Below are 24,471 nucleotides of genomic sequence, written 5' to 3' on the forward strand. Positions count from 1 at the left end.
ACAATGCCAAGCTACTAGTTGCTAAGGAGACCTGAGGGAGAGGGAGGGTTCCTGTTTCCATGGCAGCAAGCTTGCATCCTGCCAACTGTCTTCCACCCATGAGACTTGACCGTCGTAGACAGAGAGAGAGAAGAGAGACGGGGAAGAAAAAGTGAGGGCAGAATGGAGTGAGGAGAAAGGCTGGAGGGGGTTATGGTGAAGATGTGAAAGAGGACTTGTAAAGATGCCTGCGAGCCAGCAGGCATGTTGGAGAACCAAAGAGACTGTTGCAATAATGCAAAGGGAAAATTGATGGGAAGAGAAGGAGGGAGACTCTGGGGGGGGGGGCTGCCCCACTCTATTTTGAAAGTACCCATGTGCATGCAGCAGTGTTCCCATGGCTAACATGGTCGCTGCCTGGCAAAACGCAACTAGATCCAGGCACTGAGAAAGCCAACAAAATGATGCTTTGTACCCCCTCCTTGACTCCTTCAGTTTCCCCCTCATAATGTCACACACGTCCCCAAGTGAACCGCCCGCCTCCCAGCTTTTACTACATGAGCTGAAGATCTGACAGAGCTTTTGCACGCGTGTTCACAGAGCCCATCCATCATGGAAAAAAAAATCTGCTTTGGTGAGAGTGAGCTGTAATGAACGACGTATGAGAGGGATAGAGGAAAGGGAGAGGGAGAGCATCTGTGACGGATGAGCAGAGAGAGATTAAACTGATTGGGGAGTGCAGGAGAAGGGCGATGAGGAGGTCACGCGAGGTGAAAGAAGAGAGAAGAAGTCCTCAGTCTCAAATTCAAATTAGCCTTATTGGTTTTCAAGGACACTGAATTGTTTCCATCCTCCATTTCTTTCTGTGTGTCACAGTCTCCCCCCTCCTTCCTCTCCCTCCAGCACATCTCTTTTCTTTTTTTCTCCCCCGTTTCTTTTTTTCTTTCTCTTTCTTCGCCGGCTCTTATTAAATCATTCTGTTCATTGCCTAGGACTGGTTTGTCACTTTGAGGAATACATGTGTGCCAGGGGAACTATAATTGCAGAGCTACAATATATTAACACCCAAAGCCCTTACCACTCAGAACACTCTCCACACACTGGAGTGCTGCTACCTGAGCACTGGACTTCAGTTTGGTTTAAATCAGGTAGCAGAACTCATTTTCTGTGTAAAGCTTAAAAATCTGGGTGGGTTTATGGTTCGTCAGCATGATCACACAAAACCTACCTGGCTGAACTCCATCAAACTACCTGCAACAACAAAACTGCACAAAATGTAAAAAAAAAAAAATAAAGAACAAGAAGTTTACATTTCTTAGATTAATAAAAAGGCAGTTTTTAAAACTTTCAGATTTACTGCAACATAGATACATATTAAACCATAAACGACAACTTTGTTTCGACAACTTTTAAACTGTATGGGAACAAAGGCACTGCTGTATCTGTGCTACTGCACCATCTGATACATTATCAGGAAGCAGTACTATATTTTGCAGTCAGAAGGCAGGTAAGAAATGCAAAACTCCCGAATGAGAAAAATGGAGCATATCGCAGCTGACTTTCATCAAGAGGCAGGGGACACCGTGGACAGGTCACCAGTCCATCACAGTGTGGGGAAGATCCTTTCCTGCTGATGATGCCACAGAGGGCAGGTTCAAAATAAATAATTATACCGATAAGGGCTTAATCCAAAACCTTTGAGATGATACGGAACGTTAACTGTGAGCAAATCTTAGCAGCCAGTTTTCAACCGCGTGAGAGGAACAGTGTGCGAATGATTTGTTCAACAATCACACATTTGAAAATTCAGGTATTTCTGACCACTTGTTTATGAGCAAAATAAACTGATCTAAACTATTTCGATTATAAACTAAACTGAGTATTTGTCTTTGAAAAAGAAGGGCAAAAAAAAAAAAGTTGATCTTAAGTGTGTTTTTGGTTGGGTTCAGCTGGGTTCAGGTCTCAGTTTGAGGCCACTTACACAGAATAAAGTCCCACATACTTCTGCTTCTAACAAATTCCACGCAACAAGCAAACATGCTGTAACTGTCCCAACCAATTCAAAGCACTCCTCTCTCTCTCTCTCTCTCTCTCTCTCTCTCTCTCCTCTCCTCTCTCTCTCTCTCTCTCTCTGTGTCTGTTTCTCATTGTAAATGTGGCGTCTGTCTCTTTGTCACAGACGCTAGGAAACCAGAAGCCTCCTCACCCTCATCCTCATCTGATTCTCTTCTCTTCCCTCCCTTTACTCACCACCACCCCCCACCCCGGCCCCGGCACCCCCCCCTCCCACACACACACACACACACACACACACACACACTGTTTTATTGACTTATTCATGCATGGGTTAGTTTCGGGGGCAGAACTCCTGTCTGCCAGTCTGACAGACAACCCGTGAACCCTCGAGACTCCACTCCCCATCTTTGTCTCCGCACAAACACACACACACACACACGCATTTCTGTCACACCCCTGCCCACCCCAACTCCCGACCCCGGAGTCCCCCCTAACCCGAGCAAGGCACATAGGTTATTTGTAGAGCAACCCAGGTTTATCCTACATCATTTCCCCTCCCCTCGTCTGTCGTTCCCCACCTCCTCTTCACTTTCTACTTCTCTTTTCTCTCTCTCTGCTGGGGAGAACGGGAAGGTATGCCCACATTTCCCAGAACAAAGACAGCCCAATTAAGTCAGTTTGAGTTAAGGTCTGTGTGGCAGAGAAGAATCGGAAGCGAGTAAGGTAGAAAGTGATGGCGGAGGAGCGAACGGCAAGGAGAGGGGAAGAGAGAGACAGTCTAACAAACAGGGAAAAGAGGGGGTGAAAGAAAAGTGGAAAGAAAAGAAGAAAAGAGGCACACAAGTCACTTTGTAGCGGAAGCGGGTCGACTTCGTTTTTAGTTCCTCCATGGGAGACTATGAAATATTAATAACTGCTCCAGCCATATACTTCAGAGGCCTATGGTAAAACTTAAAGTCTAATGAGACGCTGCTCATGAATTGCTAATGGGGATGCTGCAATGTGTGTTTTTTGTGTGTCTTTCAGTATCTGCACATGTGTGTATGTGTGAGTGATGGGAGGAGGGGGGTCAAGTTGGTAACTGAGGGGTGGAGTAAAGCAGAGCTTTCAGTCTTTCAAAGTGTAGACGAGAAACTTCATTAGAGGCTTGAAGTTCTTCCTGCTGCACATCTAAGCGTTTTCTCTGATATTTCGCTTCCCTGTTCTCAATGGTCCGACCACAGCTAACAAAGTCTGAAACCATCCTGTTAATTAAAACAAAATGGAAATGAATTTTGGTTTTTCGGTGGGTTTTTTTTTTCTTTTTCTTTCTTTTGTAACCGCTCATTCTTTTAGTCACGGCTAGAGTCGGATGTATGTTTGAAGGACAAAGAAAAAGATTCAGGAAGTGAATGTTTCCTTTAGACGAGTACTTCGCTCAATGCTGTCTTCCACCCCAAGTGCTCATGTATCAGTATCAATTAAAGATATGTTTAATACAATTGCTCAATAAAGTTTGCAACATTTCGGGCTTAGAATAAAGTGAAGTCTGCATGTAACTGTTGTTTAAATGTTAAATATCAATTAAAACAAAACTCCATTTCACAATGAAAAGCCAGAACTTTTCATTTGTTTTATTTTCCTTGTTCCGCTTCTTATTTTAGAACATCATGAAAATGACTCATTAGCACTCAGTTCTGTTGAGTCTGATCTGAATGTATTAGCTCTGCAGTTATTTGGTCACAGATATGATAAAGTTTTGGCCCTTTGACCAGGTTAATAGTTCATTACACATTTACTGAAGTGCTATAAGTTAATTAGAAGCTGGCAATGAGAACAATATTGGGGGGGGGGGGGGGGGTTGTAAAACTCTCTGTGGCTGCTGTTGATGTACCCAGGATTATACTTCCTGAAGAAAACTCAGTTTATTGTTGGATGAACTTACTGCCACAAAGCTGCTGGACTGACGCTTTATTACATTCTATTAATTATTTTACACCATTTGTAACTGAAACTTCAACAGCATTTTTTAAAACACCTAAAAACTGTATTCATGGCTTATTGCTGATGTAGAAGTGTTTATTATTTTATCATTAAATCGCTGTTACAGACTTATACACTATTGTTATAAAAGAAGGAGGTTTACTGGGGGGGAAAAAAAGAAAGCCTCTGCTCTACTACAGTGTGCTCTTTATTCCTGAGTAACTCCGTCATTTTGGTCTCCTGCCCAGATATTTTGTATAGCAGTGAAATACCTGGCCGAGTCTCCCTTTCTAATCTGTGCCAGAGCCCAGCAGAGCCTTGTGTAACCCCCACCCCCCACCCCACCCCAGCTGAGCGCAATGGCAAGTCTGAGCCATCAGCTAGGGGACTGTGGGCCGTGTGCAAGCTGGGACTATGGGGAGCCCAGGGGTGTTGCACTGCAACACAGTTTTGCCTACTGACCTCATTCGTTACCTTACTGAAAGTCCCCTGGCAGGGCACTGATGTAGACAGCCGAGCACGCTTAGATTATTAAAAATCAAATATGAACAAGTGAGGAACACTCGGCGATGTATGCATCGGCTCGGCCCCGGCGTTGATCGCCGCCACACTGTTAGTCTGTGGGAGTGAATTATACTGAATTGATTCAAATAAGCTATTTTGAACAGATTTCCATATGCATGACTGTTTATTATTAGTAAGGGCCAATTAGAAATTAGGAGCAAGAGCAGCAGGAGAATACCAAGTTGGTGCTTGAGCACACACTAATGAAAGAACACAAAGATATTCAGTTATTATCTTACTGACAAAGTAGGCTACATCCACAAGTTGCAATTTGGAGGTGTTGCAAAATCTGTGAAGTGGCAACAATTTATTTGTGAGCACCGCTGGAGTGTTTTTGCCTCATCTCAGGTTAGTTAATGTGTGCATAAATACATGTAATATCGGAATTCACCTGGCAACAGGTTTTAATGAAAAAGGTCTGATCAGTGTGTTGAGACTCACATCGGTGTTTGGGCAGATTGAAGCTGAAGATTTTTTATTTTGTGTGTGTGTGCGTGCGTGTGTGTGTTTGTGTGTGTGTTAAATGGAGTGAAATAAAGAAAAGGCGGAACTGATTTTTTTTTTCTATATCAAGAGGCAACTAAGAAGATAAATTAATTTTGCACCAGCACACCCCCAACCAAAATTATGATTCACAAAAACCTTAAAATAAGCTAAATGTCATTTTGACTTGTCATGTTATGATTTAAGTTCAGTTTGATAATCAGTGCTTTTAAAATAGTCATGAAAATGAATCATTTTTACAACGGTGTTAATAAAAATAATGTTATTCTAGCTACTTAATAGTAAATCCCAAGAAAAAGAACATATAAAATGAAAACATTACCATTAATATTCATCGTGATGTCTTCACATTTCTCGTTTTGTTTAACTAAGCATTAAGCTGCAAAAAGTTAATGTCCTGATTTTTTTTTTTGTCAATTATCAAAACTGACAAATTGACTGATTTATTCATTTTCTCTCAGGCAACTAGCTGATTACCTATTTCTGCACCAACATATGTACTTTCTGATATTATAGTATACTGGCAGCGCAGCGGTGCAATAGTTAATACTGCTGTCTTAAAAACAGACCGTTTCAAACCTGCAGCTCAGCAGGAGCCTTTCTGTGTGGAGTCTGCATGTTCTTCCTGAATCAGTGCACAGACATGAATGGTGGATTCATTGGTTATTCTGTATTGGTTGTGAGTGTGCATTGTTGTCTGTCTCTTTGTGTTAGCCCTATTGAGTGACCTTGTACAAGGTGCACCCCACTTGTTGTAGTATAGGTCAATAAAAAGCCATTGCTGAGAACAGCATTTGAGGGAAGCAGTTTGTAAATCGCTGCCTGGTTGCAAATGTTCATATCTGAGAAGCTATATTCATTTTCTGATCCACTAACTATTTCAGCTCCAATACGAGCACCTTTGATATTATATTTAGTGACAATTTTCTCTTGTGCTAAAAAGCCATTTTACAAACAGCAGCTCAAGTCCTGAACATGAACTCTTCCACAAAGATTAAAACATTTACTAAAGCTTCTCGTGTCAAACCTGCACCGTGTTTCTAATGTACCAAAACTGTTCCCACCTCTATTGTTTATCACGTTGTTTCTTTATAAACTTTTTTGCCTCAGGCTAGCAAAAAAAGTATTTTGCAATACTGCAGGAATTCCATGAAAATGTGCCACTTTCCATTCAGTATAATTCAGTTCATTATCATTTGCATAAAAATGCATGGATGGTAAAGTCAGCTGCTCAATAAGCCTGCTATAGTACGGATGGGGAGGGGGTGCTCTCTTTGGATAACGTATACATACTTTGTGATCTGTTTGTGTGTTGTGATCTGCTCTACATATACATCTGCAGACATGTAACTGAACAAACAGACTTGATTAGTTAATGTAGATCTATCTGACTGTGAGCACTTATGCAAGCTGGCATGCATGTGCATGCGTGTCACACATGCACAGCAGATATGCAGCATTGTGATGTGTAGGAGTTCATTACTCTTTGTGTGTGTGTGTGTGTGTGTGTGTGTGTGTGTGTGTGTGTGTGTGTGTGTGTGTGTGTGTGTGTGTGTGTGTGTGTGTGTGTGTGAGAGAGAGAGAGAAGGGGAGTAGGGCGTGCAGATTTCCACATGAGTGGGGCTGTCAGTAGGCATCAGTCAGCTAGGCAGCGACAGGCGGAGCAGATCATTAGCAGAGACAGAGAGGGAAAAGGGGAAGAGAAGGAACAGGAAAATGGAGAAGGAGAGAGCACAGGGGAGGGAAGGCCTCAGCGTTACGTCCTCAATATCCGTCTTGCAAGAATTACACAGGCAGGCCTGAGCATTGCTCAGTCACGCAACCACATCGGTACACCGACACCCCCCGACTGGCCCTCTATCAGCTCCACTACTCAAAGCTTAAACTGACATCACATCTGTCAGTATCTCTGGGGTGGAGGTGCAAACTGACAGCATTTACTAATCAATCCATAAAGCTCAGTTTTTCTGTCAAGCTATTATGAGCCATTCCAAAATTTGACCAAATATTCTTCTGTTGTGTCATGTGAATCCTGAATTTCCTCGAAACGGATGACATAATAACAAATACTGCGAGTGACAGTAGTAATTACAGTAATCGTAATTGAAGTTTTGAAATGACGTGAAGGAGCTTCTTTTCAGTTTATCTTGACACTTTGTAGCATTAATGCTCACATTATGGATATCATGATCATCTTTGAATGTAGCAAGTTAAAACTGTTCATCTCTTGATTTTAATATTCAAATTGTATATTACAAGCCGACCTTCTGCAAACTCTGACAGCACAGGCACTAAATGTTTGCATTTCCCACCATGTTCTCTTTATTTGTCCTCACTCTCTACTGAACAGTGGATGGGAAAACCTTGTTTAATCCCCTACTCGCCTCCAACTCAACTGTTTTGCATTTTGCCCTTTTATCATTCACCGGATGGGGCAATAACTCATCTTTTAGCACTGCGCCTTGTAGTGACCACCTTCCACTCAACAACACCATTAAACAGGCAGATTAATGCTGCTATTAAATCCACACATCGACTTTGGTGGCACTCATCAAAGACGGTATATATGACTTGCAATATGAAGGATTTGATGAAGTCAGACTTTCAGAAGCCCAATAATCAGTTCATCAGTCAATTGGGGGGGCGCAAGCTAAAATGTCAAAATGAGTCAAACAGATAGGGGGCAAATAAGCCTTTGCAGAAAAGAAACACTATGCGGGCATGTGTCCAGCTGTGCAAACATTACAACTTATTATTTCTGTGCTAAAAATACTCCTTTAACCATATTGGAGGTACTCAGCTTTTAAACCACAGCTACATTACCAAGCTAGCTGTGTATGACCACAACTGAATGAACCTATCACTGGGCCCCCAGGTAAAAATGTTCATTGGGCCCTTTTAATAATAAAATAACTTGAATGAAATCTGCTTTTCTTCATATATTAATTCATTTGCTAATATCAGAGATACTAAAAAGACAGGCTGTTCAAGACTTAAACCCACAATATGGAAGCACTGGCTTACTCTCACAATACTGTGATGACTTTCTTTCTTGATTGCATGAACACGAACATGGACTCAAACCATGCTTGCCCCTTTGAACGCAACCATACTTGCCCACTTGAGGGGAAAACAATCAATCCTACTAGTATGAAGCTGAAGGCTGAAGTGCTAAAAATGCCTTTAGCTGGCAAACATTAGCTTTCACAATGTCAAAGGTTTACTTTAGCACTCAGTGTCTTGTTAGCTGTCAGAAAGCTAATGTTTCTGTTTCAGGAAGCTGCTGTACCTTGCTAAAGTATTTGTAGTCATGATGTTATTCATAGCTTTCAGAAATAAAGTAACTTCAAACTGGCTATTTGAGGGGAAAAAAGGTTATTAAGTATAGAAATAGTATTTTCCCAGTCTTCCAGCTGATGGCGCCTCTTGCTACAAAGGCTTAGTTATTTTGGCAATAGACAATGTTTTAGATTACAAGATATGAAATTGGGTTGAGATGGTATTAAAGATAATTAAGAAAGAATGTGTGTCTGGGTAACTTTAATAAGATCAAAAGTTTTATGTTGAAATTTAAAATAAAGGCTGTCTAAAATTATTCACATTATTTATAGCTACTTAGGCAATTTACACATTCCTACAACCACCTCCAACCTTGAGGCAATGATGGTAGCAGAGAAAAACTAGTATTAGCAAAATGGCAATGGCAATTAGCTTTTAGCTAATAGCTATAGTTGATCTTTCCAGGTCAACAAGACATGAGTTTAAAGGCCTTTACCTTTTTTTAGTATTTCAAATTATACCTCTAACAGAACTAACTTAGAGCTGTCTTTTAACTTTGCTAATAATGTTACGTGAACTCATTACCCAGTGCTCCAAATTATAGCGCTGATTGCTGCAGCAGCAAAGAACTTTAGACGAAGCCAAATACTGAACTGACTCACCTGCTGAAATTTACCTTTAAGAAAGCAATTTTTAAAGCATGGCAGTAGTGAGAGATGAAGTCCTACTCTGGAAGAGTGTAATAAATCAAGCCAAACATACATAGTGATGAGTAAATATACTGTAGACCTTATGCTAAGCTAGGTTATTGCTGGCTATGGCTCAAATAATATCCTCATAAACCTTTGCAGAACATCTATTTTTTTTCTTTTGAAAGTAGAGAAAAATATTCAAAACTACATCTAAATCAAGCAAATTCTCAGAGACACGGCCTATTGTGGATTTGAGAGCAGTTTCTTTGAAAGAGCAGAGTTTTAATCTACGGCCAACAGATTTGAATTTCTTTGCGTGAGTTTGAAGCAGTGGAAGCCACAGCAGAGAGACAGAGGATGACAGGACAGAGTCTGGGTTACAGAGGAAGCGGGGGGGGGGCCAGGGAGACAGAAAGAGTCTGGAGTTCATTCGAGGCTAGCTGTCATCACGTGCAGCGTCAGCCATCACATGACCAGAATGCTAAATGCAGAGCTCAGAAACCTGACCTATTTTCATCAAACTGACACAGAAATCCACTGAGAGGCTGTCGTACACGGCTAACCTCTGTCTGCCTCCTGGACCACCACCTCACACATGCACACACACACACACACACTTTGCACAATCTGTACATACCATAATGAAACTCTGCTAAACTGTGATTCAAAGCAGTTTAATGATGTCCCAATAATAATTTCCAAAATGACAAGGTTGTAAATTATTCCCACTCACCGCCAGTTTAAAAGGCTTTTATTGCAATTTGTCCAAATATGTCGTTGGACTGATGAATATTCAATAGTGACCCGTCTTTGCGCAGGAATGTTGTTCTTTTCTGCATCTACGCTCAGCCTGACATTGTTAACAGACACCTTCCCGACAGTTGAAACTGCACTAACAGACATTTTACAAAGACAATGGGCAATTAATTCTCGTTAAAACACAGCAAATGATCCTGCTCTTAAGACACTAATGGCTTTAATTTTCAACAGGCTTTTATCAGCTATGATCAAAGTGCAATAACAGACATCTTTAATGAAAATGGATTCAATTGCCTGCAAATGAATGTGACTTGATTGATGGTGAACATCACCTCACCATGACTAAACTACACTGAGAACAATGATCATTATGGGTGAGTGATAGTACAGTAAAATGACAGAATGTTGCGTTTTACTATGCTCCGTGGTGCCGCATCCACTGCAGCCATGAAGCTACCTCAAAAATGTTTTTTGAATAAAGTAATAAAAATAAAACAATCATATGTTTTGCATTTGTATTCATCACATACTTTATATTTAATCATGTTAGCAATATGGCTGTATGAATTGCCATGCTGGTCTATCACCTGCTTTAGTCAGAATAAAATATATTTAAATGAAAAAACACTAAATGGATTGCCTTTAATGCCAGAGGATGGTTACAAATGCTTTTGATGAAGCAGGAAGTTAGGAGTTGAAGTTGTATAACTTTTCTGACATTCTTTCTCTTAACTGAGGACATTTTGTTTATTTAGTTTTATTTGATAAGAAGAACAATATAAAACTATTCTTGAACACAAGCTTTCTCTTGCTATAAAGTCCAAAATGTCACATTGCGTTCAAGAAGTATGTTTGAGCCAGCAGCAAACTTGCGTCTCCGATGTTGGCACAACTTTAATTTTGGAATTCTTTTCCAACCCAGACAAGAAAAGACTCCCAGCCGCTGGTTATTCCCCATTGATTTGTTTGCTATGGCGCTTTGTTTTATCAGTAAACCAATTTCTTTACTTTGTGGCTTTTAGAGGGACCATGTCACAATGAAATTGATTTTTAGCATATAGTCGGCTAAACCCCTGTTAAAGCCCAGTGGCAGATACGCATATTAAACACAGTGTTGAATAATGAGGTCAGCATATGTACAAGTTGAACCAAAGTCTGAATGAAATGCTCAGACTTCACAACCCTCACAATTGTTTTTTCTAGTCATGGATCTGCATGACGTTAAAGAGCAGAGATGTCCTTAATATGGTTGTCTCAGACACACCACTGTGGCGGTATTCACGCAGACCCACCCACCCACCTCAGAGGACTCATTTGTAAACAGAGCCCAGTTTATAGCTAAATTTTCATCTATTGTTAAAAAATGAGGCTGTTCTATGACAACTAATTCAGTAACATTTTATCACTGAAATGCCATGTATTGATACTGACTGTACAATCAGACCAAATTACTTGTGACGACAGTTTTTAGGGAGGATAGTGGGCATATTTAAATCTAACTAAGCCACTTTTTATAATTCTGCTAACTCTTGCAAGCTTCCAAATGTGGAAGAGCGGTTGTAAGCAATGGTGCAGGTGGCTAACATACAGACACTTGAATCACTGCATTGATTTCAATATTTTCAGACTGCATACAGTAAGTTTTCCATTTCAGGCTGCATTTGAACACATTTCTCTCAGTACACCTATTAACAAGGACATATAAACACAGTTCTACACCTTGGGATTTGAAGACTAGTCCACCGTTTCTGTCCAACAATGAAAGGTAATGAGTGCTTCTGTTTACTCAACACATACGTTACATAATTTATTAGGTTTCCAGCTTGTTTTCAGAAGTCCTGCATGAAATTTGTGCTCCAGTGCTGCTATGTTTTGGACTTAGGAGGTCTGTCCAAAATTCTAAATATTAGAATTTTCAACCATTTTTCAGTTGGTTTGATTTGGCATTTATTTCTGATTTCCCATGAGTCCTCCCAACTTGTTCTTGGTCTCCCTTGTGCAACCTCATTTAAAAACACCCCCTGCTTCGACACTGGTAAACAGGGGTGTTTCCCTCAAACCTCAGGTTCTGCTGCAGAAGCCAAGACAAGGTGCTGCTGCTCCCTAATCCATACCGGACACCCAATTTGTTCTTTGCATGTGGGATAAAGTTTTATTTTTGTTTTTTCCTGTTAACTAATCAGACATTGCCTTTGAATTGCGGTTCAACAGAATTGTTTTAAAAAAATAAAATAATGAAACTGGCCTGGACGAAAATGATGGTAATTTAATATTTTGTTGCAAAACCTTTTGAGGCACTCACTGCAATCAGACTTTGTGCATTTAAATATTAAGTTAAGGGTACCATCATTTTTGCCCAGGCCAGTTTCATTTTCATTTCTGCTTTCAAAATCAGGAAATTATCTGAATCAGAAACAAATCAACAGGTTCCCTTATATCAGATCAATGTGCAGCATAAAGAGGGGGAACATGTTCTTGGTTATTTGGATCAGTGGAAGAAAATGGATGTATGGATGTATACTGGACATTTTTCACCATGAAGCAATGCCCCTATTTTGGCAGAGCCAGCACCTTCTTGATGTATTTAAGGGCCACTGATTTTCACCCGTATATTGGCAATTCCCATACAGCAGGGATCTACACATCCACATTCTTTCACTAACGTAGGCACTACAAGTTTGTTCTGTATGACTGAATTGATTCAGACATCTGGTCTCATCACCGAACTGTAACATCACTGTGAAATTCCCGTCTCTTATTCAAATGTGCCATACGTCTGGTAGCAATTGTCAAACAGCAGAAATTCTTTCGCTTTTCACGCCCTCCACGCTTCAGCTCTTCCGGAAATTTGTGGTTGAAAAGCTGTGATCCAGGTTCTCCGGCGTGGTGTTGAGAGTCTCACTCTCCAGCAGCATTAATCACAAGGCTGCTGTCCTCCGACTGATTACCTCCCATCAATCTTAGTTTGCTGAGCCCTTGAACAGGAGAAAGCCTTCATGAAGATCTGATTAAAAATGTAAGCGACTCATAACAGGAGCACATGACCGGCCTCTGAGTCGATACTGTGACAGAACAAAAGCTCTGAGTGGGACTTATCTGCTCATCTCCAAATGTCTGTTCATGTGATTATGCAAAGATCCAGGCCTGATCCCAGTGAAGGGACCTGCTGCGAAGGTGAGGTCTGGAGGAGAACCAGTGGAGGTCTGTACGAGGTCTGCATGAGTGTGTGGTAGTCATTTGTAGCTGCAGACAGGAGGGGGAGTGACTTTGAGAGTGTCTGAGAGGCACATCCTGCCTGCAATTAAGGTGGAATCAGAGAGAGATCTGTGCTGCCTTGATAATGAGCCTCATCTGAATTATTAACTAGAGCTGTACCCCCTGGACCTGGACTCCCATCAGGCCCAGCTACACCACAACAACAGCAGATGCACACACATACACACAGAATCTTCAGATCCATACAAACCTCTATTAAATCCATTTCAGCATGTGCAAGAACTCAAAACTAATCCCATTTGCAAAGAAAATAAGGGCAACACATTACTTGAAGTGGTCCTCATAAGGCATTATAAGGCATCAAAAGCTCTTATAAACTGAGTGCATAATGATTTATTAAAATTGGTGCATAGTATAATGAGTACAATATGCAGAAAGTTGGGGGTGAATACTTTATGAGGCAACTCTCTCACTAATCACATTAAAATTTAGAGCAATTTCAGATGCATGATTACATTATAACATTTTCTCTGTGATTCCAATGGGATTGTAATCAGTTTGATGCTGCTGTGAATTGATGGACTGGGGGTTATTAGGATGACTGGCTGTACAGTAACTTCCTGTATTATGTTTAACTTTCATGGTAATCTCAAAGTGGAAAATCAAACATTTAAGAAAACACACTGTTTTTCATTTTTAAAGTATTTGTGAGTTTTAGTTTTAGCTCCTTAATATAAAGTTAAGGAAATTGTAGAGTTTTGTTTGTACTTCCACCAACAAGGTTATGTGATCGGTAGAAAAGCATGCAGGTGGACCAGCAGAGGGGCTTAGCCCAACTTACAAATGACTGCCTTTTGAAGCCAATCCAACAGCATTTGTTCACTTCCCTTATGTAATAAAACACAGACATGTTAATTTATCATGTTACTCTTTTTATCTTCATTATATAACTGTATACGGTCACATGGCTGTTCATAAACTCCAAAGAATTAAATAATAAATACCTATATTTATTCTTCTTCTTTGCACGCTACATATTAATTGTAGAAGACAAAATAATTCATTACAGACACCATTAGCGTCACTTTTTGATGAACACTTATTTACAGACATGCATGACAACACATTCTAGTCACCCCGAAGTGCAACTGCACTAAAAAATTGTTTAGCAAAATGTATTTACAAACAAACATGTACACATAACGTCGTGGTTCGTTTGGAGATCAGTTACTACACAATATATTTATAATTCCTAAGGATCTGAGTGTTATAAAAATAATTCCCAAAAGCTGTATAGATCTTGATAATCCTGCTATCCTGGGCAGTTTATATAGTAAGTTTCATCCAGATTGATTAATGCGTCTAGGAGGCGTTGCTCCTTATACTAAGAAATTGTTGCCCTGTGGTCACCATTGAGAGATTTCCAAAACACCATTAAATTATAAAAATCATTTAACTGCATGTAAAAATAAAAAGAAATGGAAAGATGTAGGCTTTAATTGTTATATCAACTATGATCCCAAACTCTTTTTTTTTTTAACTTGAGCTACAGTGATTGTGGGAAACAATATTCAGCACCCACGTTGTTTCAGCCTGACTGTCATTTATTTTATTTTTTTTAAATCTTCATCATTCCCGTGGAAACACTTTGGAAAGCAAGCCCCTTTTTCTGGTTTCCTTTTCCTTGGTCCTCGGACATGGTTGTTTAAGTTTCTCCAGTCAGACTTTTTCCTTCTTTTTTGCCTTAGAGGTGCAGCCTTCTCTCTTAAATCATCGTCATCTCCACTTCACCTCCAGCAAACATGAGCCAATAGCATAAACATGGCCGTAAGAACAAAATTAACCCTGTCATAAATCTGACGGTGATTTTGAAACGGGAACTCATCGTTTGAGCAGGTTAACAATGTTTCCAAGCACATATTAGTAAATGGGGCCCATTGTCTAGATGGTCGTAAGAAAATTTCACACCTGATCCAGTTCTGGATCTCTCTCTGGATCCGCGGATTCAATTCATGAGAGATATTGAGGTAATATTTTCTTGTTCTTAAATGTAGTTTTCCTGCCATTTTGGCATGGTGTCATCAATCCAGACAGTTACTGTCCTTGTGGTATTAAGTAGAAATTAATAGCTGTCTGGAATGCTAGACAGTATACATCTAAATGTGTAGATAATATGGCTGGATAATCACAACATCAATCTGTGATATCTGGAAGCTTTTTCTGTTCAACAGCTAACAGGCTAAAGCAGACTGCTGACTTTATTAAGTGAAACTGCTTTTTCTTAGTGTACAGTGACAGAAGTTATTTATTAATGTGTTATCAGGAAAATATTTTAGTTATCCACTGTGCCTCACTTTCCTTCCCTAAGTAAGGATCAGGCTACATTTACATATTCAACTGAATATTAACTCAACAGACATTTGTTCAAAGTAATTTTTTTATAAGAAAGATTTACTCTTATTACCGTTACATACTTTCACTGAGGCACTTTTTCTATGAAAATTAAAGTAATCATGGACCTCCAGCAGTAGATGATGATACATAGCCGTATTTACAAAATACAACACAATGAAAGTGAGGTAGAGTAGGTAAAATCTCTTGGTATAGTCCTTTAAGGCCTTATTAGCAGTGCAACAGCATTACACGCTGATGCTCCTGAGTCACATTCTGACAGTCAGGACAGACGACTGATTGTTGTTTAACTAGTCCTCTGCTCATCATCTGAGCCAGAAACCAGAACATTTTTAAAGTCCTGAGGTCTGGTACACAACACAGAGGGAATGCGTACTAGGCCGACATTTTACGACACACCACCAGGCACGAATCCCAAGATCCGCCCGCCTCACTGACTGTTCTGTGTCTGGACTCAGTTTTCTCTCTGGAATTTCTGTCTGAAGAGTGTTTCTCGACATTTTATTCCAGCTGATTTATTCCAAATGATTGAAGTATGAGGGCTGAGAGGAAGAATATAATGTTCTATTCCAACCACTATGACTCATTTTAAGCAGTGAACACCCCGCCTCCACTTCTGGTGCATCCCTTGTTTACATCCCGGGTCTTCTCCAGATTGAAGTGATATCTACTCAGATGCCTTTTGTAGAAACTGACAAAGCAACTGATCCCCTCGGACCAAAATCTGTCTCTGCGCAGCCTCCTTCCCATTCAAGCCCTCAGCAACTCTTCCCAACAGTTTTCTCTCCATTCACAAGACCGATCAGATGAGTTTTACCATAGTCTCAGACTCAACAACCAACCCCACTCGCCTTCCAAATTCCTCTTCTCATTCCCCGCCCCCAGTTAACCCAGCCCCAGGCCTGCCAACTCAAGAGCTGCCTCTCCTTCTGCTGTGCCTTTGTGATAATAACAATAACTGTGTAGTGGTGCAGAGGGCTTTCTGTTGAGCTAGCGCCAGGCCGGCTGGCACGGGGAACCCTCTAAGCTTGTTTCACCATCTCCAACCAATCCCCCTCTGTCTGTGCTGGCACTGGAGCATCACAGGCATTAAGGCTGCTATCAATGTGCTCAGCAGCAGGGGCCATCGCCACCACTCACGCACTCACTCTATCTTTTCTCTTTCCACCTCTCTCTTCCTCTCCCACTCAATCTGGAATCCAATTCAAAAAAGGTTTTATTGGCAAGACAAATAATACCTTGTTCTTCAAAATGCCTCTTTGCCCCCCCTTCCCTACCTACCATCTCTCTCTCTCTCTCTCTCTCTCTCTCCCTCTCTCTCATCTTATTTTCCTTCTCTATCTCCTGCAAGTGGAATCTCACCAGAACAAGGTGATGGTCATCAGCCTGGCCAGTAATACAGGAAGGGCTTAGTGATGCATGCAAGCAGATCAGAAACATATTAGTGGTAAAGATTCACTATTGCGCTCAATAATCGGGGCTACAGAACGTAAGCTAAAGTCTGCCTGTTTTAGGGTTGATATCATTTTGGATTCCTATTCTAACGGAACCTGTTTCCCAGCATCTGGAAAACAGAATTAATGCAACCCAAAAGAAAGTATATATATATATATATATATATATATATATATATATATATATATATATATATATATATATATATATATATATACAATATATATATATATATATATATATACAATATATATATATATATATATATATATATATATATATATATATATATACAATATATATATATATATATATATATATATGTATATATATATAATCTAATTTGCCTTCTTGTCACATGTCTAGGGGGTAAAATCAGCAATAATAATTTTCTGAAAAAATCATCAATACTTCAGGAAAATTTATTAAATTGTGAGTTTTGTTATAGGTTATCATGTTAAAGTCTTGAATTACCTCCACTAAGGAGGTCATGTTTTCGGTGGCATTTGCGTGCATGTATCTCATTCTGTCTGTAAACACGATAGCTCAAAAAGTTTGGGATGAATCCTGATAAAACTTTGTAGGAGTGCAGAGCGGGATCTTGTTAGCAATCCATTAAAACATGCCTCACATCCACCAAAGTCTTCAAGGTCAACTTAATGATTTATTGGCCTTATAACTTAGAAACTATGATTCTTACAAATATGCTGTGTATTGTCAACATATACCATATATAGATTTAAAATATCATTTCACATTTGACCTCTGACCTCTCCCTCAAGGTTGATAGATTGATCTGATGGTGAAAGTAATAAAAATGCTATATAGAGCTGTTTAAAACTATGTTTCTCACTGCCATTGTCTGTATTGACAGCATACAGGCTTATAGGGAATGATATATCGGGATTCTAAATATCACGTTACTTTGGACCTCTGGCCATCAAGGTCAAATAAGGTCAAACTTTCATAATGTCATAAACTTTCATAATGTTTTTTATCTTTAAAACTACACTTAAAAATTCTACTGCCTTCCTTTGTATTGGCAAGATTTAGGAAATGATGCTGGATGCAGATTCTGAATATCACATTATACCTTGCATCCAAATATCCAGTCACATTTGACCTCTGACCTCACTTTTACATTTCACATCTGCGTTTCTTCCAAACTGACCCAAAAATGCATTATATCCTTAAAGAAAGTATTGTCAAGGGAAAGAGAATGAATCCACATAAATAATAAAAAAATAATTATAATCAAGTATGTCAAGTATGTTAAAATGGGTTTCAACAGCACAAATAACAAAAGCTGCACTCAGCACTTATTTTTACTGCACTACAAACTTCTTAAAGTATATTTAAAAAGAACAAAGAAACAAACTGAATATATACAAAATACAATATTATTGCATTAAAACAGAGTTTCTCAAACTGTGGGGTGCACACCTCTGGTGGGACACAGGATCATGACGGGTGGGGTGGAATTCATGCGGAGCAAATGAAGAACATTCTCACAGCGGAACAAGGAAATGTTAGCAGGTACGTTAGCACAGTAACTAGCGAGATTCTCACCGTAACCATCTGCTGTGTACATACATGTGTACCACCGCTTTTCCACCAGGTGGTCAGTAGGCCGTGACGGAAAAAGTTTGATAAGCACTGCCTTAAAACACCATACTGCTCAGAGAGTGAGCTGCTTTGGTGGAGGTTTTCACTCTCTGAGTGCTTCTTTTTATATTTTTTTCTGTGTGTTTGTAAATTAAGAAAGCCAAAATATGAAAAGAGAAATTCTTAGTTTAATGTAAATCATGTGACTCATGGGACTTTGTCCCTGGTGACAAAACTAGGTAACTCAAGACATATGTAAACGGGAATTCCATGTCTTCGTAATGTCATTAAAGACTGAAAGATACGAACTTTGTAAACTTAGAATTCATGACAGAAGTGTTGAACTAAATTGCAACAGTTTCCAAATTCTGAGGATTTCTGAGAGCTTATTTCAGATATATTATTTTCTGTCCTCAGCATTATACTGAGGCGTAAAACTGGAAACACAACTCCTTCGTCAACTACACTCAGCTTTCCAGGTATAGTAAATTTGGGACACAAGCTGGACGATCCCATAAGCTCCCTAAATTTGTAAAATACGTGGCACTCGTGGATTCAGATATTTGATGAGAGACTTGATGGAATTTTTCCAGGATTTTTCATATTTGTCCCACTGTTATATTTGTCTGTCCAAGTCCACCAAGCTTTATGCAACAGAAAGTCTCACATCTGACCCAGAACTACCACCAGGTCCAGACTGGGCAGCTTATTTCTTCTGTTTGCAAAGCTTACTTTGGGATGGGAGACAGTGATGAAGAATAATACCCAGAGAACCTTTTTAGGTGGCCATCAAAGCACCCAAGAACACTTAACCTTTTTGACAGTCATCTGTGCGAAAGTGTAGCTGAAAGTGCAAACTGGTCAAAAACTGCCTGAATGGTGCATTCATGTGTACATTTCTGAGAAAACATGACTCCACTTAAATGAGTTCAGTAATGAAACAAATCTCTGCAGTTGTTCCGGTGTGGAATGCACCAAAGGAAAGAAACACTATAAAACACGACCGATCTCTCACGAGAAACAAAAAACAAGAATTAATGCTTAATGTATTGCTGCTTGTGTTCTGTGCATGGCATTTTATTGCAGTCTGATTACCAGAGGCGTACGCCCACAATGAACTTCTAACATGCTTCTCCGTAAAGCCTTCAGGTAGAGTCAGAGAGCTTCTGCCTACCTGCCTGCCTGCCTGCTGCTGAATCTGTGTGCGGTACAGCCTGCAGACAGGCCACAGCTCAGCACATCTATTCCCACGCAGAGCCACTTGTGAAATGAACATTGTGTGTGTGTGTGTGTGTGTGTATGTGTGTGTGTGTGTGTGAGACAGAGAGAACGCGCATTCCCCCCTCCCCCGTCACCACCAGCAGCACCAAAACCACCTACAGAACTGAACTCACTTCATACAGCCAAACACAGCCTCCCACCTCAGATGCAATAACAAACATGGCTGAAACACTTGACCACAATTACTGAGCCACAGTCAGAGAAATCCATACATAGTCATCATGGCAACCCTGCTGACACACACTTGAGTAACACTGTGCGTGTGTGTGTGTGTGTGTGTGTGTGTGTGTGTGTGTGTGTGTGTGTGTGTGTGTGTGTGTGTGTGTGTGCACGTGCGTACACGCGCGCGCTGTCTCAATCAAGAGATCCATACACTATCATTGGAGACAAGAAGTGTGTGAAAGCATGAAAGAATTTGATTGGCTGCTGTAGCCTTAGCACTTCACACTCAAACAAGTGAGTGACACCTCAACAGTGTTTGTCTAAAGCCTCATTTATGGTCCTGCAAATGTGTCTGTCTGCGTACGCGTTTCAATTTGGACAGTGAATGGAGTTTTCACCCACCGCAAACGTACGGCCGTGCAGCTGCACGTCACTGGATGCGGATGGTGTATGCGTCAGTTGAATACTGATTGGTTGACAAGGGAAGCAGAGTTCACCAGCAATGGAAGAAGCACGTAAAAATCGTCAAAAATTTAAAAAGTACAGCATGAAAAGTACAGAGAGTGGCTGCAGTGGACACTTTTCATTGTTTTTAACACTCAGTTTCACTTCAGCACTTTGTATGTTATAACTTGGCTCTTCTCCGCAGCTGGCTGATGGGCCAACAACAGCAAAAGCAAGAGTGGCCCACAGTGAACTTTGTACACTGCCTCCATCGACAACAAACACTCTCTGCAGTCCGTGACTGCCCGCAGATAGCCTTCGCGCTACACCCGCTCAAGCATAAAACAAGCATGAAGGGTTCAGGAGAAGCTGCTGGCCTAGATGAAGAGACACAACCCAGTGGCTGGACTGAGCAGCAGCTCTCAGACGCGATTACACAACAGCTCTTAAAGACTTCTTTTAATAGCAAGACTTTGACTGGATCTTATTTCCCTCCCACTCATCCCATTCATCCATCTATCCAGCCAGCCAACCATACCCCACCCCACCCCCCAGCCTAAACCCTCAGTGCTGTTCAGTTTAACCAGAAACATAAGACAGTGTGAGGGTGTATACATACTGTACTGAAATGTCTGCGCATGCATATGTTTGTGTTTTTGTAAGCAATTGTGTACTTTGTGTTTTAATTCTCATTAAAGATCCTGCCAACTGTTACAGTCCAACATGTGTGTGCATGTCTCTCTCTCACTCTCTCTTTTGTTGATGAGACTTATTATGATTAAATCAAGTTGTTTTGATTTTTTTTTTTTACCCAGAACTTGGAGTCTCTCTCTGCACCAATCACCTACCTTGCCAGACCAGCCAATCAAAACCTCCACACAAAGCTTCAATGGAGGTCAGCCAGGGATCAAGCTGAGCATTGTCAGTGACAAAAACAAGACCCGGGGAATTAAACCCCTTCTTCACACCCATTTTGTTTGTTTGTTTGGTTGATTTTTCTTGTTTTGAATTTTTATTTTAAAGTGAATTCAGCTGTATCGCAGTACTGTTCTGCATATCAGTGATGTTCAATTTTCAGCTGCTATGGAGTTGAAGCTTTAAGGAAAGTGTGAGAGAAACAAAGAGAAGTGCTCACCAAAAACACTGTAAGAATAGGATAACATGGGATTTTAGATCAACTCAGCGTCACACAGATTAATTCCACTATGACCCTGTTTCCTTCTTCTGCATGCTTGATGGTACCCCCCAGTTGACTCAGTAAAGCAAAAACACAATGGCAACAAAAAGCATCCAAATTCATACCGGCTGCTCCACCTGCTGTGAACAAGACTGTCAGCTGATTTGTTATAGGGACAATTTATCTAACCTGTAAGAACAGTTGTATAATGTTTACTGCACTTTTAAACAGGGGCTTTAAAGTTTACAAAGAAGTAATCCTGATGATGCCACAGTGATGTCATCAGAATTTTCTGGTCCAGCAGAAAAATCAATGTGTACATACTGTTAAAACAACATTTACCATGTGAGATGGGTCAAGTTTTATTTTTGTAGGTTCCCAGTTGAAGTCATATCGACAAAAAAAAAAGAAAACAGGCTGGACGCCTCCACCTCTTTATGGAGCTGAAATATGAAATCTTTAAGACTGTCATCATGTTTAATAAGTAGATTTTCTTTTCAAAGCTACTGAAGTGCAGTGCCTGTAAACCTGCAGTCAGTTGTAACAGGATGGGAGTACCTGAGGCTGCTTCCCTGTTCTGTTACAGTTAACAACGTGTATCACTTTTTAAGACCCTCATTAACTGGGGCACTGACCTTTGTGTCCCATTGAGGAAACTCCCACTGAGACCACAAAACACAAGTGGAGACAAAGTAAACCAGATTTCTAATTAAACTTTTTTTTAAATGTTTTCTATATAAAAAAATCCCGTTTAGCTACTCTTTGTGTATATATTCAACTTAAAGTCCACTTTGTCCACCCCTGATTAATGTGTTTAATGGTTTATTGGCAGATGCTGGAACGCAGTGTGCAGTTTTAAGTGGCAGGTCAGATTTAAACAGGCTTTTGGTTCGGAAATGCAGGAAACTGAATGAAGCTTAACTTTGTCACCATAAAGAAGAGTATGATGGAAAGCTGCAGTACACAGCTTAAAAACAAGACCAGTAGTCTTAACACAGAATAGGTGATAAACTTAAGCAGATTACTGCTAACAGTCTATTAGATTAAGCTCGTATTAATTTGAATGATAATCTGTAGTTACATCTGTTTGCTGTGACACCCACTGTCATCATCTCCTGTTATTGCCCTTTTAAGCCCCTTGCCTTGTGCCGCGCTTTCTCACAGCATGTGCGTAATTCGGCGTGCGCGCAATGGATAGCAGGGGGCGGGGTGGCTCCAAACAGTTTATCCCCATTACTCAACTCACGGCATGGGTGACGCTCCAGTCGAGGAGTCGAAAATCGGACAGGAGGCACACTATGTCCCCGGTGTGACCCGACATCGCAGGGAAATACAGACTTACAGGCGCGAATGCGTCACAGCGCGCCTATCCAAGAGGAACCGTGATGAGGGGGAATCATGGCTCCCTGTGCGCTTCTCCTATATGCACAGGCTGGAATTCCTAAATACAATGAACCCAGTGAACCCTTATCCAGCCACGCTCATTGCCCCTTCTCACACACTGTACTGTGGAGTGACACGAGGACACGCCACTGACATAAATTGCTGGAACCAAGGGTCAATTATGTGGCTTTCAGATATGCAGAAATGGGGGTGTGCTGCAGACACAGATTCAGGCTAAATATAGTGTAGGCTAGCTTCTCCACTGAAACCTTCACTATGTGGTGTCTGAAAATTCTTTCATGTGGCCTACCTTCCATCCGGCTGAACTGTTGCTGTCGCCTTTATCCTTAAAATAAGGAACAAAGCGAACCATCCAGTCATATATCTGGGACAGGGTGAGCCTCTTCTCCGGGGCGCTCTCAATGGCACGGGTGATGAGATCTGCATACGACAGGTTTCCCCACGCGTTCCGCCGGGAGGACTTCGCTTTGCGTAGCTGGCCGGCCACGTCGAGCGCTGCCCCGGACATGCAGGCAGGAGCGGCCACGACCGGGGCCGGGGCGCCGGCTGGATGCTTGATCTCCGCCGGCGCGCCGCCTTTTCTCTCGCCCCGGCACGCGGGCACGTTGTACTGCTCCACTTTGACCGACGCGAGGGCCAGACCTCGGTTCGCCTCTTCTCCCCCAGGGAAATCTTCCGGACACGGCAGCGGCCAGGTGCACGACCGCGACCGGCCGTGAGGCTCAAATTCCGAATCGATATCAACCTGATGCACATCCATGCCGCTGTTCTCCATCATCATCAGCATGATCTCCCGCTGAATAGATGTCAAAACCGGGCAAGGTCACAATAACAAAAAAAGCCTGTCAATTTTGACGTCTGCCAGTGAGTAAAAATGCCCAAAACTGCTCTTTGTCCAAAGGGAAAAAAAAAAAAAAAAAAAAATCTATTTGTATTGTTTCACACACAGGGATTATCAGCCAGTACGAAAAAGCCGGCAGCTGTGTGGGATATTATCATTCTCCTCAGCGCAACAATGTGGCATCACATCAGGACAGATGAAGGTGTATCCGAGGCATCAAAAACAGTATCAGTCTCTCTTCCATGTTAATTGCACAACACCGGCTCTGTGGCTGCATGCAGGACCAAGTGACGGTCAAACATCCATTAAAAAAAAAAAAAAGCCAGACACACTTGGAGAATGTCTCTGCTCTCGCTCCGGCCGCAGCAACAGTTGATCCTTGACAGATGAGGTCCAGTGCGGGTTAAAAGAATGCTTATCAAACTCCCCCCCAAAATTAATTGACTTCAGATTTTTCTCCAGGCTCTGATCCCAGTTTTACTAGTGTCTTTTTGGCTGATTGGCTGGTGACTGGTTTCAGCTGAAACTCACTGCGAGCATAGCCTATTTACTCCTTTAGAAATAAAAACAAACTCTCATGAATCATTTATATGAAGCCGTGAATTTCCAGATGAGAGAGAGAGAAAAAAAAAAAAAGAAGAAGAAGCCTCTCGTGGTTTTGTTTTGGAGCATCCTCTGTCTCCTCTCCCGCGCAACCTGACTTGGTGTGGTAGATATTT

At 41.0% G+C, this 24,471-nt stretch overlaps 1 protein-coding gene across 1 annotated transcript in view; it reads right to left on the minus strand.

The window, feature by feature from the left end:
• foxo6b (forkhead box O6 b) overlaps positions 1-23,759 on the minus strand; it is a 39,975-nt gene extending 16,216 nt beyond the window's left edge. Inside the window, exon 1 of the mRNA XM_030740454.1 lies at positions 23,201-23,759. Coding sequence (XP_030596314.1) covers positions 23,201-23,698 — 498 coding nt within the window. The 5' untranslated portion in view covers positions 23,699-23,759. The remainder of the gene's footprint in view (positions 1-23,200) is intronic.
• Between the last annotated feature and the right edge of the window lie 712 nt (positions 23,760-24,471).

Source organism: Archocentrus centrarchus, chromosome 11, assembly GCF_007364275.1.
Source record: "Archocentrus centrarchus isolate MPI-CPG fArcCen1 chromosome 11, fArcCen1, whole genome shotgun sequence".
NCBI lineage: Eukaryota > Metazoa > Chordata > Actinopteri > Cichliformes > Cichlidae > Archocentrus > Archocentrus centrarchus.